The 13,199-nt window shown below is 34.7% G+C and overlaps 2 protein-coding genes across 2 annotated transcripts; both read right to left on the reverse strand.

Moving 5' to 3' along the window:
- Positions 1–1,922: 1,922 nt before the first annotated feature.
- LOC107848528 (40S ribosomal protein S28) lies at positions 1,923–4,354 on the reverse strand. The gene is made up of 2 exons (XM_047397395.1): positions 4,199–4,354; positions 1,923–2,387 (listed from the first exon to the last, which is right to left on the reverse strand). Exon 2 carries the CDS (start codon positions 2,384–2,386, stop codon positions 2,189–2,191), a length of 198 nt encoding a protein of 65 aa, XP_047253351.1. The 5' UTR covers position 2,387; positions 4,199–4,354; the 3' UTR covers positions 1,923–2,188.
- Positions 4,355–6,908: 2,554 nt separating this feature from the next.
- Positions 6,909–11,947, reverse strand: LOC107854860 (IQ domain-containing protein IQM6-like). The gene is made up of 9 exons (XM_016699852.2): positions 11,686–11,947; positions 9,642–10,170; positions 9,224–9,338; positions 9,065–9,130; positions 8,883–8,971; positions 8,702–8,789; positions 8,214–8,453; positions 8,029–8,130; positions 6,909–7,856 (listed from the first exon to the last, which is right to left on the reverse strand). Exons 2-9 carry the CDS (start codon positions 10,115–10,117, stop codon positions 7,092–7,094), a joined length of 1,941 nt encoding a protein of 646 aa, XP_016555338.2. The 5' UTR covers positions 10,118–10,170; positions 11,686–11,947; the 3' UTR covers positions 6,909–7,091.
- Positions 11,948–13,199: the final 1,252 nt, after the last annotated feature.

A 13,199-nucleotide genomic window follows, 5' to 3' on the forward strand; every position in this document is an offset into this window, starting at 1 on the left:
GCATTAAGCAAAGGCAACAACTACTAAACCATCACAAGTAAAAACAGTTTTTTGAAGTTCACAACTAAAAGCAGCTTACCAGCCATTTTAAACACACACTAAGAACTTTCAAAAAATTAGTATCAACCAAAGAATAGATAAAAAAAATAAGTAGCTAGTTAAAAAAGATTGACAAAATTCTAATTCCTAATAAATAAATGATCAAGTTAAAAACATTTAATAATTAGTTTTAATGTCCCGGCCCATGGGCTGACCTCTAAGGCTGACGGGTCAGGCCTTTGAGGTCGATGGGCCAAGTGAGGCTAGGCTTATAAGCCTCATTTCTAAATGGGCTAAAAAAAACTTAGCCCAGCCCCACTTAATTAAAGGGTTGGGTTGGACCGACCTCACGGGCCAAGCACATATTGACAACTCTAACTATACTCAAATATAGAGTAGGAGTGCAAATTTAACATAACACCTATCAATATATTATTATACGTTGATAGTATTCTAAATATAATTATAGAGTTACAAAAAAAGTTAAGGTGTTTTCGAAAGCCCCCTAAGACTACTGTAGATCCGCCCCTGACATAACACCTCGACAATTGAATGGTTTGGTACTTAAAGATTCATTAAATACACGAACTCAATAAAAATTTATCGGTCCCTAAGACATTTTCTTGAGTTCTTTTTTTGAACCCTAGGGAGAATCCTTAACATCTACCACAACCTCTGTCTTTTGAATGAACACTTTGTGGTAACTTGCTTACTATATAATAGCTTGCAAATCCCACAAAATATATAAACCATACTAGACAAGCCCCATGCGACGAACTCATAGTTGAGCGGCAAAGGAAAACTGAATTCGATCCCTGATCAACTCCATGTAAAACTCACCTTCCAACAACTCAACCATGCCCTTCCAGGCACATTTTCTTCAGTTCTTGGAGTGTTTATTTGGCAAAAACAGAAGATTCGTCGACAACAACAAAAGAGTTTAGTAATACCTCGTTGCATCCATGGCTTACTAGCCAAGTACCTGCTAATCATTTATAAAGGCTTTATAGTTAAATTACCATTTTTTACGACCTACAACTTTAATCTATATATTGATTAGACAGGATATAGTTAATCTTCAACTTACCGAGAACGTAATCTTAGATAGGAGGGTGTGATCGCAGATTAGGATAGAAGATTAGTAGATAATAGAGTATTGTCTCAGTATTAACCTATTCTTGTAGTCTTTCATTTGGTAGTAGTCTAGAGCACCGGGTCTGTCAAAGTATTAGCCTATCCACATACTCGTTGACTTTTATCTGTTGTCATCTATTATTTATTATGTTTAAGTGGTCGCAACTTGTTTATGTTATTGTTTTGTCTTACTTTCCTATTAGTTGTCTAGTTTCTCTTTACTATTGTTACTTTTTTTTATTTTCTTCCTTTTCATTACTACATAAATTTGCTTTAACCGTTGTACCTCCAAAAAGGTAGAGGTGAAATCCACGTACATTGTATCCTCCTCATACACCACTTTGTGGAATTAGTGGATATGTTGTTATACCATTTATGATAGTTTGATTTTCTTCTTGAATTGGAATGCACTATTTCTAGCCTCTAGCTTTCAAATCTGCAATGCAACCAAACAATCTTACAATTTGTAGGGAATAACTTTTGGAATTAAAGTTGAAAGTAACTACACATACAATCTTAACCTTCCAAGGTAGAGAAAGAAGAGACAAGACGCTTGTAGGAACAAAATTCTTCCACCCTTAACCAGAAGTCTCTATTCTCAAGTTCAAAATCTTGAGAACGAAGCCCTCTCTCATGAACCCCCCCCCCCCCCCCCCAGGTTTCTAAACACCAGAGGGTTAAACCAAAAAAAGGACCCAAGGAGAGTCATCGAAAGACTGATGGTTTATCCAACAGTGTGAAATTAGAAATAGCCACACAAGAGAATCAGTATTCAATAGGGAGAAAGCAAGATCTCATCACAAGTTCACAACATTTTCCAACTTTCAATAGACAGAAAATAACTCAATCTTCATGGTTAAAACTTAAAAGCACAACCAAACAACTCGAGAGATATGCCAGAACAACACTTGCCGATAGTCTAGAAAACAAAACCAAACATTTGACATGGGAAAATACTAAACAATAGTCGTTTACAAACCCTAAGGTGATCAAAACCATCTCGACAATTAATTCCTCAGCGCAACCTCCTGGCTTCCCTCTCTGACTCCAACAGTGTGAGAATATCACCCTCTCTGATTGGTCCCTTGACGTTTCTCATGATAAACCGGTTCTGGTCATCCATGAACTTGACTCTCACCTGAGTCACCTGTCCTCTTGATCCTGTGCGGCCCATGACTTTCACCACAATAGCGTGCTTGATTTGACAGTCCATTCTGCAGACGCAATAAACGTATTTGTAAAAAAGATGGTCGGAAGAAGTGACAAAATATTAAATGTAAGTAACAGCAGAAAACACCGACAAGCAAGTTGTGCCAAAGCATGGCGTAGATTCCAGTAACTTTCATGTTCAATGGTAAACGCAGTGTTGCAATATCTGCAACTACTAAATCGTATGATGTTATTGCAAACAACCATTTTTCTAGTTCAACGACAGAGACTATATGCATAAGGAAAACCTTGAGTCAGATAACAAAATGAGTAGCACACAAATTTAACTTTTTGCTAGAATGGATTTCCAAAATCTGCAACAGCTAAAGCATTAGATGCTATTGGAGACAATAATTTTGCAGTTTAAAGAGAAAACGTCCATTAACAAAGAATCCTAGACATCAAACAAAGTAGCGCAGCTTCTGCACGCACATTCCCTCGACATGCTCACACAAATAAGTGGAATTCAACAAAACAGTGATACAGAGTTGAGATTTTTCCTTTTGTACTACTTGTATTCATAATATAGGTTAGCTGGCATATTAATATGCTGAGCACACACCTGCGTGGGTATTTGATTCTTCATAGTACACAAAAAGCTACTTAATACGAGCGATACGAGAGTAGGCATTTTGTCTGGATTCTTCACCACTAATAGTGCTGACAAAAACTAGAAACAAAACATCCACCGGAGCTTAGCTCGAGTGGCAAAGGCTGAGGGACTTGAGTTTTAGGTCATAGAGTGTTGAGCCTTATACCAAGCAAACTAACTTTGGTATTTAAGCATACAAGTATAGAGCACCGGGGCCATCATTCACGAGTTTCAAGGACTGGTCGGCCGCAGATGAAATTTTCAATCACTAAAGAAAAACAAGTTCGTACAACCAGGACCTGAGCCATGTTTCATCCAAACCCACCTTCAACAGAAAATTATACCATTTTTACATGATTAAAAATATTTTTTCTGTATATATATATAGATGTTAAACCCCATTCGGCTAGTTCGTATGTTTACTTTTGAACCCACTCAATGAAATCCTCTTTCATCCAGGAGAGTCTCCCTTCGATGGAAAATTATACTATTTTTACATGGTTAAAAATATTTTTTTTGTATATATATATATATATAGATAAACCTCATTCGGCTAGTTCGTATGTTTACTTCTGAACCCACTCAATGAAATCCTCTTTCATCCGGGAGTCTCCCTTCGACGGAAAATTGTACTATTTTTACATGGTTAAAAATATTTTTTACATATATATAGTAATTGTTGAACCACATTCGGCTAGTTCGTATGTTTAATTCTCAACCCCCTCAATGAAAATCCTGACTCCGCCACTGTGTACAACAGTCTTCAATTATATTCATCAAAACAGAACCATTTAGCTAGACAGGCAACTCTAGTAAAAATCAACAAAAGACATTCTTTTACACCCATCAAAATCAACTAAAATTCAACATCCTATTTCATAACCTCAACACAACTGCACATTAAGTCCACATAAAATCACAATTTCATATTCCCCTCTCATACACCCATTGGAAAAAACCGTCCAACACCTAACCACTTTTTTATGCATTAAAGTGTGCCTATCAATGTGTAAATTATCAAATTAATAAACAAACACAACTTATTAGCATTCATTATTACAAGGAAGCAAACAAAAACAAAATTCACTTTTTTCCTAAGCTAAAAGGCAACATTATAGTGTAATAATCCATGTAAAATTCATTGCAAAAAAGGAATTAAAAATATAAAATATAAAGGATTATTTGTTGTATATTTATTATTAATAAGAGAAAGAAGAAACATACATTTTGATTTCAACGGAGAAGGAGAAGAAGAAGAAGAAGAAAACGTTAGCGGCGGAGTGAGTACTCACAGAGATTTTTGAGAATGAAAAATAGGTTTTTTTGTTTTCTTTTTGTTTTATACCAAGAATTTTAGGGATGGATTCTAATTGGGCTTGGGTTTGGGCTTCTTGGGCTTGGGCCAATGTCCATATGTTAAGAGTTCATTGGCCTTGGTGGTCTTTATTTTTTGGCCATATTTTGGTAAAGTTGTTGTCACGTGACTAGTAGGCCACGGGTTCAAACCTTGGAAATAGCCTCTGGCAGAAAAACAAGGTAACGCTGCATACAATATACACTTGTGGTGGGGCCCTTCCCCGGACACCATGCATAGCGGTAGCTTAGTGCTCCAGGCTCCCTTTTTATTTAAAAGTAGTAATACTTTTGAAAAAAACAACATAAATATACACCTTAACTTAGCATATTTACAAAAATATCTATCCACACAGAGTGATTACAAAAAGTGTAACTAATTATATATCTTCCTTGGATGTATCAGAGAGTTAATTATGTATCTCGACAAACTCAAAATCGAAAAAAAACTATTAGGAGCTAATTATGTATCTTTACAAGGAAAGAATATATCTTCGTTGGATGTGCTATGTATTTTGACAGAGTCAAAATCGAAAATAAATATATTGAAGGCGAATTATGTATTTTTAAAAAGGAAAAAATGTATCTTCGTTGAATATTTCGGGAGCTAATTATGTATCTCGACAGACCAAAATCAAAATTTTAAATAATTATGCAAAATATTCTGATTTTTTGTAATTAAGTTCTAAATTTCGCAATTTATGTTGTTTATTCAATATTTTGTACCTAGATTTGCTACACTTGAGTCGAGGGTCTGTGAAAAATAGTCTTTTTACCTCTTTGAGGTAATGGTAAGGTATGTGTACACTTTACTCTCTCCAGACCTCACTTGTAGAATTTTAATGGGTATGTTGTTGTCGTTATTGTATGTAATAATATTTTACTGGGTAAGTTTGTATTATCCATCCGACATAAGTTTTGAATATAAAATAGTTTTGTTTATAATGTAAAATCGCAAGATATTTTAGGATAGTGAACCTATTTAATTGACCATAAGTTCTATTTTATTGGTAAAACTAGATCTTAGGTAATGTCGGCCATAAAAAAAAAAAAGGTAATGTTGACCATCGAGATAAGTTATAACTTTTGTATATAATACAAATATTCTCGATATTTAAGATAATAAACTTGTTCAATTAACCAGAAAAAAAATAAAAACTTATTTTTATGGACAATACAGGTTTTCTCAATGATTTTATGGTATGAGCACACCTATTGAATTAGCCGAAAACTAATCTTAATTAGTTGTTACACAACAAACTTGATCACAATATTTGCAACTTTCCACACTTATGCACATAACTAGACAAGGCGAAGTCAGACGAAGAAATGTATCTATATTTATACTATATTAAAAAATATGAAGAATTTTAGAAATATTATTTAATTTTTTTTTGTCCTTTCCGTAAAGGTCTTTGCTAAGAGTAAATTTGAAACTCTTTTACTTTAGAGCAACTTTAAGTATAGTTAGGATGAAAGATACCATTTATATTCAAATAAAAATGGAAGAAAAACTTAAATGTCCCGTCTTATCATCAAAATATGACTTAATCATACCATTTATTAACAGAGGCGGAGCTAGCCTAACCCTCTTCGGCGGAAAAATATACTATTTATACATGATTAAAATTATTTTTTATGTGATTATAGTAGGTGTTGAACCCCACTTCGATTAAATTTTCTTTGAATCCTGACTCCGCCTCTGTTTATTAATAGTTAAGCATATTCGTGATGTACATCGCGGTCCTCAATCATGTACATTCGTTCCATTTTTTACTATAATTGAAATATTAAAAAAAACACATGGGCATGATGACGTATTGTCAGGATATGAAATTAAGAGTGATATATTGATTGAATTTCTTATAGTATAATGTATGTGAACTTAATTCTCATTATCTGGCCTTCTTTCCCTTCTTGATCCATAATATGGTCATAATTAAAGTCGGGTTATAGTGCCCCGTAGTGGACTGAATACAGAGCACTAAATTCAGCCGCATCTCTCTCTATTTATATAAGTTGTTCGGACACTTCAAAAATATTGCGCTTCATAAATGCATTGCTTTTAAAGTATCTGACACGCACTGAATGACATTTATGGAGGATTTGGGGATGGAGGATTAAGGTAGAGGTTAGTAGGTAGTCGAGACTCGAGTGTAGTCAAGTTTCCTTATCAGTACTATTATTAATACTCTTCTACTATCTTATTACTATTTGTTGTTGCTATTGTTCTTTTTCTCATTATATTCTATATTACTTCCTCACTATTTTATCTCCTTTTCTTACTGATTTTGTTATGCTTGACTTGAGTCGAGGGTCTATCGAAAACAGTCTGCGTACATACTAACCTCCTCACACCATACTTGTGGAAATACACTGGGTATGCTTTTGTAACATTATTGTTGTTGTCTAAGTTGTCCGGACTCTCCAAAAATATTGATACATTATTTTCGGAGGATCCGACACGCATGCGTAGACATTTCTGAAGAGTCCGAGCAACTTAGGTTGTTATGGACATAACAATATTTGAATCAAGAACTCTTAAAGGTGAAACAAAGAAAAAACAGATGGAACACTAAAGTATAAAGAACTTTGACAAATTTCACTTGATCTTTTTTTCTATACAAGTACAAAAAAAAATGGAGGTAAAGAATGAATGTATCCTGCTTTACAACTCTATGGTAGTTTGTCAAAAATGATCAAGAAAAATAAATGATGATAAAACAAAAATGTATTGCAAGAATGAGTTAGTTTCTCCTAACTACTAACCACAATAATTTTGCAGCTCTTCTACCCGTGGAGTTGATTGAAAGAACACCGCGGACTCAGAAAAAGGACGTGTTTTGCCTTCATTTGCTTCGATAGAAAAGATGGTAGGAGTATGAGGCCGAGAAGATTTCCGTGGAGTGTGAAGTGTAGATGATCTTGGAGACAAACACACGTCCTCCATAACGCGAAACTGGAGTTCTGCTGGATAGTCTCTCATACATCCAATCCGAGGTCCAGCTCCGGTTGTCCATCTACAAGATAATTGATTAGCTAACTGGAATGACTTTGTTCTTCTATGTGTATCTATTCTCTTCATTATCTTTTCTGGCGGGACAGCATCTTCATAGGCTTCTTCATCTTCATCGTCAAATAAATTCTGCTTCGATACTGAAAGTTCAGTATCTGATAAGTATTCTTCTGCTGTTTCATATCCATCTTCTGGAGTATCCAAAGACTGAGTGTTGTCTTTCGATCCTCCCGGCTGTCCGGCCTTAGCGAATAGCTCAAATGTGTCTTCCCTTACTGGAATTTCGACTACAATTTTGGGTCTTAATGATAGCGGTTGTCTTGGCAATGGAACTGAATTTTCTGTATCCTTGCAATATTTTGTAGTAGAATCAGTCTTCTCCTTGCCTGAGCACTTGACGTTGCTCTCTTCATTGGCGGCTTGGCTAAAATCTGGTGTAGATAAGCTATTACGAAGACCAAAACCACCGTCCTTCCTAGCAAAGGATGTATCCTCTCCATCACTTGGAAATTTCTGCAAAACAAGTCAAGACACTAATCCACTCAGATAGGTAATGCGATAAGCGTTGCAACTGAGGTGTTATTTACATGAAGACTTTCTAATTAGCTTGACAGCTTCTTCTCTTGCACAAAAGCTCTTACGCCCGTCTCAAACACTAACTTCATTTGAAAATACTGTATCTTACCTGAAGAATACTGACGTCAATGTTGTGTTGCTCAAGATACGTCATAAATTCATCGAAATTCTCCCTCGTTGGGAGATAATGTCCACTGTGTGGCCAGACAGCCTAGATTACGCAAAAAAGGTTAAATTCAGTAAAGCCACTTGTTGCGGGTTTGGCAAAATTATGACGTTTTATTGGATCTATACCTTTAGAATACCATCTTCGATCACTAATCTTCCCGCAGATAATGTGGCTCCTCCGGCTAAGAAACTTGAATGTTGAAAAGTTCCTTTTTGCTTCATCCCAATGTACAAGTCCTTCGACACACTTAGCACAAAGATCCACTTGGTATCTTCTGGACCTCCCCTCGTATCAAGAAGCCTCCCGCTCTGCTTGTACATGAATTTTCCTCCCACAATTACAACTTCATACGCCTCCCTTTCTACCTGTAATTATTTGTAACTCGTGAGTTGCAGTAAACACGTTGTCTAACATTTCTTCTTACCTCAAGCGGTTAAAGAATTCACTAATATCTAAAATCCATTATACACTTGTGTTTGGTTACAAATTTAAAAAATAAATGTAGAGAATCTGCTCGCCGATCCTTTGCATAAATATCATAAGCTGACAAACCAGCGTAGATTTGAACACCTTTATAAGAATCTGATGTCCTACAAGAGAGGATTAAACTCACCGGACCAAGATACTTGATGCATTGTTGATGAAGTTTTGATCTAGGGCACTTCTCAAGATTTACTTCTTTACCTTCACCTATGTCCAACCTGCAATATTCGAGAGAAAAACATCGAATTTAGGAGTTGAAATTGAAATCAAGTTGTTTGCTTGAATTACTTGCCGAGCAAAGAAAATCTCACCAATAGAAGAAGGGTTGTTTACTGTCAGCTTGGAGCCACTTGGTGTAATAAAATTGAAGATTATGACCATAGCGATGTCGAGGATCGACCTGTTTTCAGAGTCATGAAAGTAAATCAAGAAAATCTCACAAATGAGAATTCATGACATTGTTATGTAAACTTTGTGGGAGAAGAGTGCTTACTGCTTCAAGCCAATGCTGCAAAGCAAGCTTACAGGCCTTTTCATCTTTCGACAGACCTTTACCGACCTACCAACACAGACAAAGTCCCTAAGTATAGCACAACTTAATAAAGATTCTGTAATGGGGTTTGTAAATGGTATGGTAAAATCAAATCGATACCTTAGCAGCTCTTGTTAAAGCTCTTGACCAACGAGAAATAGCAGTTTGGGGTTTCTGAATGTCAAAGAATGATATAGAACTATGTTTGAGTTCAACGGAGTCTAATACCTTCCACCTGTAAATTACACTCAAAATCAGGAACAAACAAAGCATGCATCAAGGTATGAACTATCATGACACACGGCTCTGTCATAGAAGTTAAAAGGACAGCCCGGTGCATTAAGCTCCCACTATGCAGAGAACTCGGGAAAGGACCGGACCACAAGGATCTACTGTACACAACCTTACCCTGCATTTCTACAAGAGGCTGTTTCCACGGCTCCAAACTCATGACCTCCTGGTCACATGCCAGCAATGTTACCAGTTATCGGGGTCTGTCATAAAAGTTTGCTAATCATAAATGTTCAAACTACTATACCATCTCTGCTCAACCAGAATAGCACAATCCGCTAGTCGTCTTCGAGTACGAAAACTTTTGTATGTTTTCTGCAACTTCACTGCAGCCTCATCTCTTTGTTTCTCACCTACCAATGGTATCATTTTACTATTTTCATCGAGCATGTCATGCTTTTCTTCAGAAATATCTTCACTGTTCGTAAGGGTATCTGATCGACTCATCGTCTTCTCCTCATTATCAAATGCAGTCAGTCCGATTTTGGCCTCCAACTCCCTCCTTTTATAGCTAAGAGTTCCTTCAAGTATTATCTTCCCCGAACTATAAGACTTGTGCATCTTCGGCTCCTGAGGATTTTGTCGCGGTAACGCATTCGTCGTAGCATCACTTCCAATACTCAGTTTTCTCACTAAATAAGACTCGAATTTACTATCTGAGTCGTCAAAATTGGCAAAAGGACATGAATATGTTATTCCCATCTCCCCGTCAAAATTTTTCATAGGATGTCCTAGACTGATAGAAGTTCCCCGAAAACAAGAAAGAGAAATTACCTCTGCAAAACAAATTACACTAATTTCACTTATGCTTAACTCTTATGATGAATTAAAACTAAAACTACACTACTCTATGCACTTAAAAGCTAATCATCGTCGAGACAGAATAAGGCTTTGAATTTTGGCTAACAAGATTGGAAAAATATGAATGCCTCAAGAAAGCAATAAACCTATATTTGTTCCCAAATAAAAATTTCATGGCAAGCAACTACACTTCCGAAAAGCAAGTTTTGAGGTCCATTTCGATAGATAACCACCAAAACCTTTTGTCCCCAAGCAAAACTTTCATAGCAAGAAACTATAGTGTACGAAAAAATCCATTTTGACAGATAACTATTTTCTTTATATGGTTTTGATAGTTTCATCCAATGCATAATCAGAAATTATTCACCCAAGTAAACTTCAATCAAAGGAATATAGACACAATATCCTCTTTCTGTAAAATAAGCAAACTAAATGCAGAATTCCATGTCGGACAACAGGCACCCGGTAGAATAGTTCAGGCGTGCAAGTTCGCCCGAGCACCACCATCATTAAAAGAAAAAAAAGAAGCAAAACACCATGAATACGACAACAACAATATAACCAGCATAGTCCCACAAAGTGGGGTCTAGGGAGGATAGAGTATACGCAGACCTTACCCTTACCCTACCTTATGACACCATGAATGATGGAGAATACGTGTTTTCTCAAGGAGTGACGGATTAAAGACAACAGAAAAATCTACTACAGGAATAAAGAGATTGAATATGGTGATAAAACCACGAATCAAGAAGAAGTTTGCCTAAATGTATCGATGACAATTGAGTAACACACAAAACAATTCACAATTAAACCAGAAATGCATTAAGAGAGCATTACAACATTCTACCTAACAATACCTATGAGAATGAAAAATAAAGTAACAATACATCATAATACAACAAGACATAAAAAGGGTACAAAAATTTCACCTTTTCTAATACAAAAATCTCCAACTTGAAAGAAAAGAATAGAAATGCATGTAGGGGGCATAAGTTATAACAATATTTTACCTAGCAATACCTATGAGAATGTGAAAATTGAGCAACACACATCATAGTAGATAGAACAAAAACATGAAAATGGTACAAGAATTTCACCTTTTCTAATACAAAAATGTCCAACTTGCAAGAAAAAAGAAATGCACTAAGAGGGTATAACAACATTTAACCTAGAAATATATGAATATATCAACATTTAACTTAGCAAGAAATGAAAATGGTACAAATATTTCCACTTTTTCTAATGTAAAAATATATGTCCAACTTGAAAGAAAAAAGAAATGTACTAAGAGGGTATAACAACATTTTAGCAATCAATATATCAGCATTTTACTTGGCAAGAAATGAAAATGGTACAAATATTTCACCTTTTCTAATACAAAAATGTCCAACTTGAAAGAAAAATGAAATGTATTAAGAGGTATAACAACATTTTATTTTACCTATCAATATTTAACTTAGCAAGAAATGAAAAGGGTACAAGAATTTCACCTTTTCTAGTACAAAAATTGTCCAACTTGAAAGAAACAAAACTTGAATATAATCTTGTGAAGCAAAATGACAATGAATATATTATAACACAAGAAACTGAGAGATTAAAAAGCTGCAGAAAGAGAAAGAAAGTAAAAAAAATGGTTGAAAAAATGGAGACTAATTTGAGAAAAACCGCAAAATATGGGGATTTCAGAGACCACTTATTAGTATTTGAGAAAATCAAATGTATGTGAGTGACTGTCCTTTGCTTATTCAGTCAATCAAAATATTAAAACAATAGTACATATTTATAGGGAGAATAAATTAATAAAATAGTGAGTGTAACAGATTAGATACTCTACTTTACAACCATCTGTCTTTCTTCTTCACTACATAAGGAAGTTTCGGACGAAATCGAATGCATATATTGATAGTTACTAAATTATATGTACTTACACTATGATGATTGTAACAAACTTTTACAAGATCAACATCTATGACTTTTATACTATGATACTTAATTACACTACGGTCAAATGTGATACACAACTATTTATTGAGTTTGGTGAAGGCTATGATTTCGATTTCCTTGAGACATTATTTAATTTGTTTTAATATATATAATTCGAATAGTAATCACAATTAGCAATACCAATATTTAAGTTTTTGCATTAGATTTTGAATCTCTTAGAAGTGGTTTGGTGGGAACAAGTTATTAATTCGGAGATAAGTTATCCTATCATGCAAATAGAATAATTTATCTCATTATTATTATGATATAAATGACGGGACAAATAATCTCGGGACTATTTAATACCTTCAACCAAATGCATGCATGATAAAATAATCATGCATTTCATCACAAAATTATTTACCGTCCCACACCCTGGGGCGGAGCCGGCCACCTTTAGCTTAGGAACCTCCTTCGACGAAAAATTATACTACTATTTATATATTATTAAAATTATTTTTTATGTATATATAATTAACGTTGAACTCCTTTTGACTATTACTTCTAAATCTCCTTAATAAAAATTCTGACTTCACTACTACCCACATTAAATAACTTCTTAGAGTGAAACTACTTACCATACGAATTTAAATTAATCAACAGAGAGTAAATTTGGACATTGGAAAGAGAAAAAGATGCTAGGCTTACCAACTTCCATATAATCGAGCGAGGCAGAAGCTAGTGGATCACCGGCTTACTCGAAAAGCTGACTGACTGACAATGCACAAATGACTTACTTATTAAATTACTTATATATTATTATCTCTCTCCCATTTTACTCGTTTCAAATTTCCTAATTTGTTATTCTATTTTACTTGTTCTTTTTTACTTATTAAGATAAGACAATTTTTTTTCCATTATATCCTTAGTGTAATTGATTACTTCTTATTATTAGCATTCTTAAAAAATATTGCAAAGATGAGTACCATTAAGAGTATATATTAAGAATATAAATGATGATTTGGTATTAGTCATCCATTAATATTGGAACTAACAACAAAATACAATTAAGAGGGACAAA

The sequence above is a fragment of the Capsicum annuum genome, chromosome 10 (genome assembly GCF_002878395.1).
Source record: "Capsicum annuum cultivar UCD-10X-F1 chromosome 10, UCD10Xv1.1, whole genome shotgun sequence".
NCBI classification, from domain to species: Eukaryota; Viridiplantae; Streptophyta; class Magnoliopsida; order Solanales; family Solanaceae; genus Capsicum; species Capsicum annuum.

Bases quoted from the DNA above. Each gene is read 5' to 3' on its own strand.
- LOC107854860 (XM_016699852.2), bottom strand. From the start codon at position 10,117: ATGAAAAATTTTGACGGGGAGATGGGAATAACATATTCATGTCCTTTT. The intron at 8,972-9,064 runs GTAAGCACTCTT...CTCTGAAAACAG, and splicing joins TGCAGCATTGGCTTGAAGCA to GTCGATCCTCGACATCGCTA. The intron at 8,790-8,882 runs GTGAGATTTTCT...CGAATATTGCAG, and splicing joins AAACAACCCTTCTTCTATTG to GTTGGACATAGGTGAAGGTA.
- LOC107848528 (XM_047397395.1), bottom strand. From the start codon at position 2,386: ATGGACTGTCAAATCAAGCACGCTATTGTGGTGAAAGTCATGGGCCGC.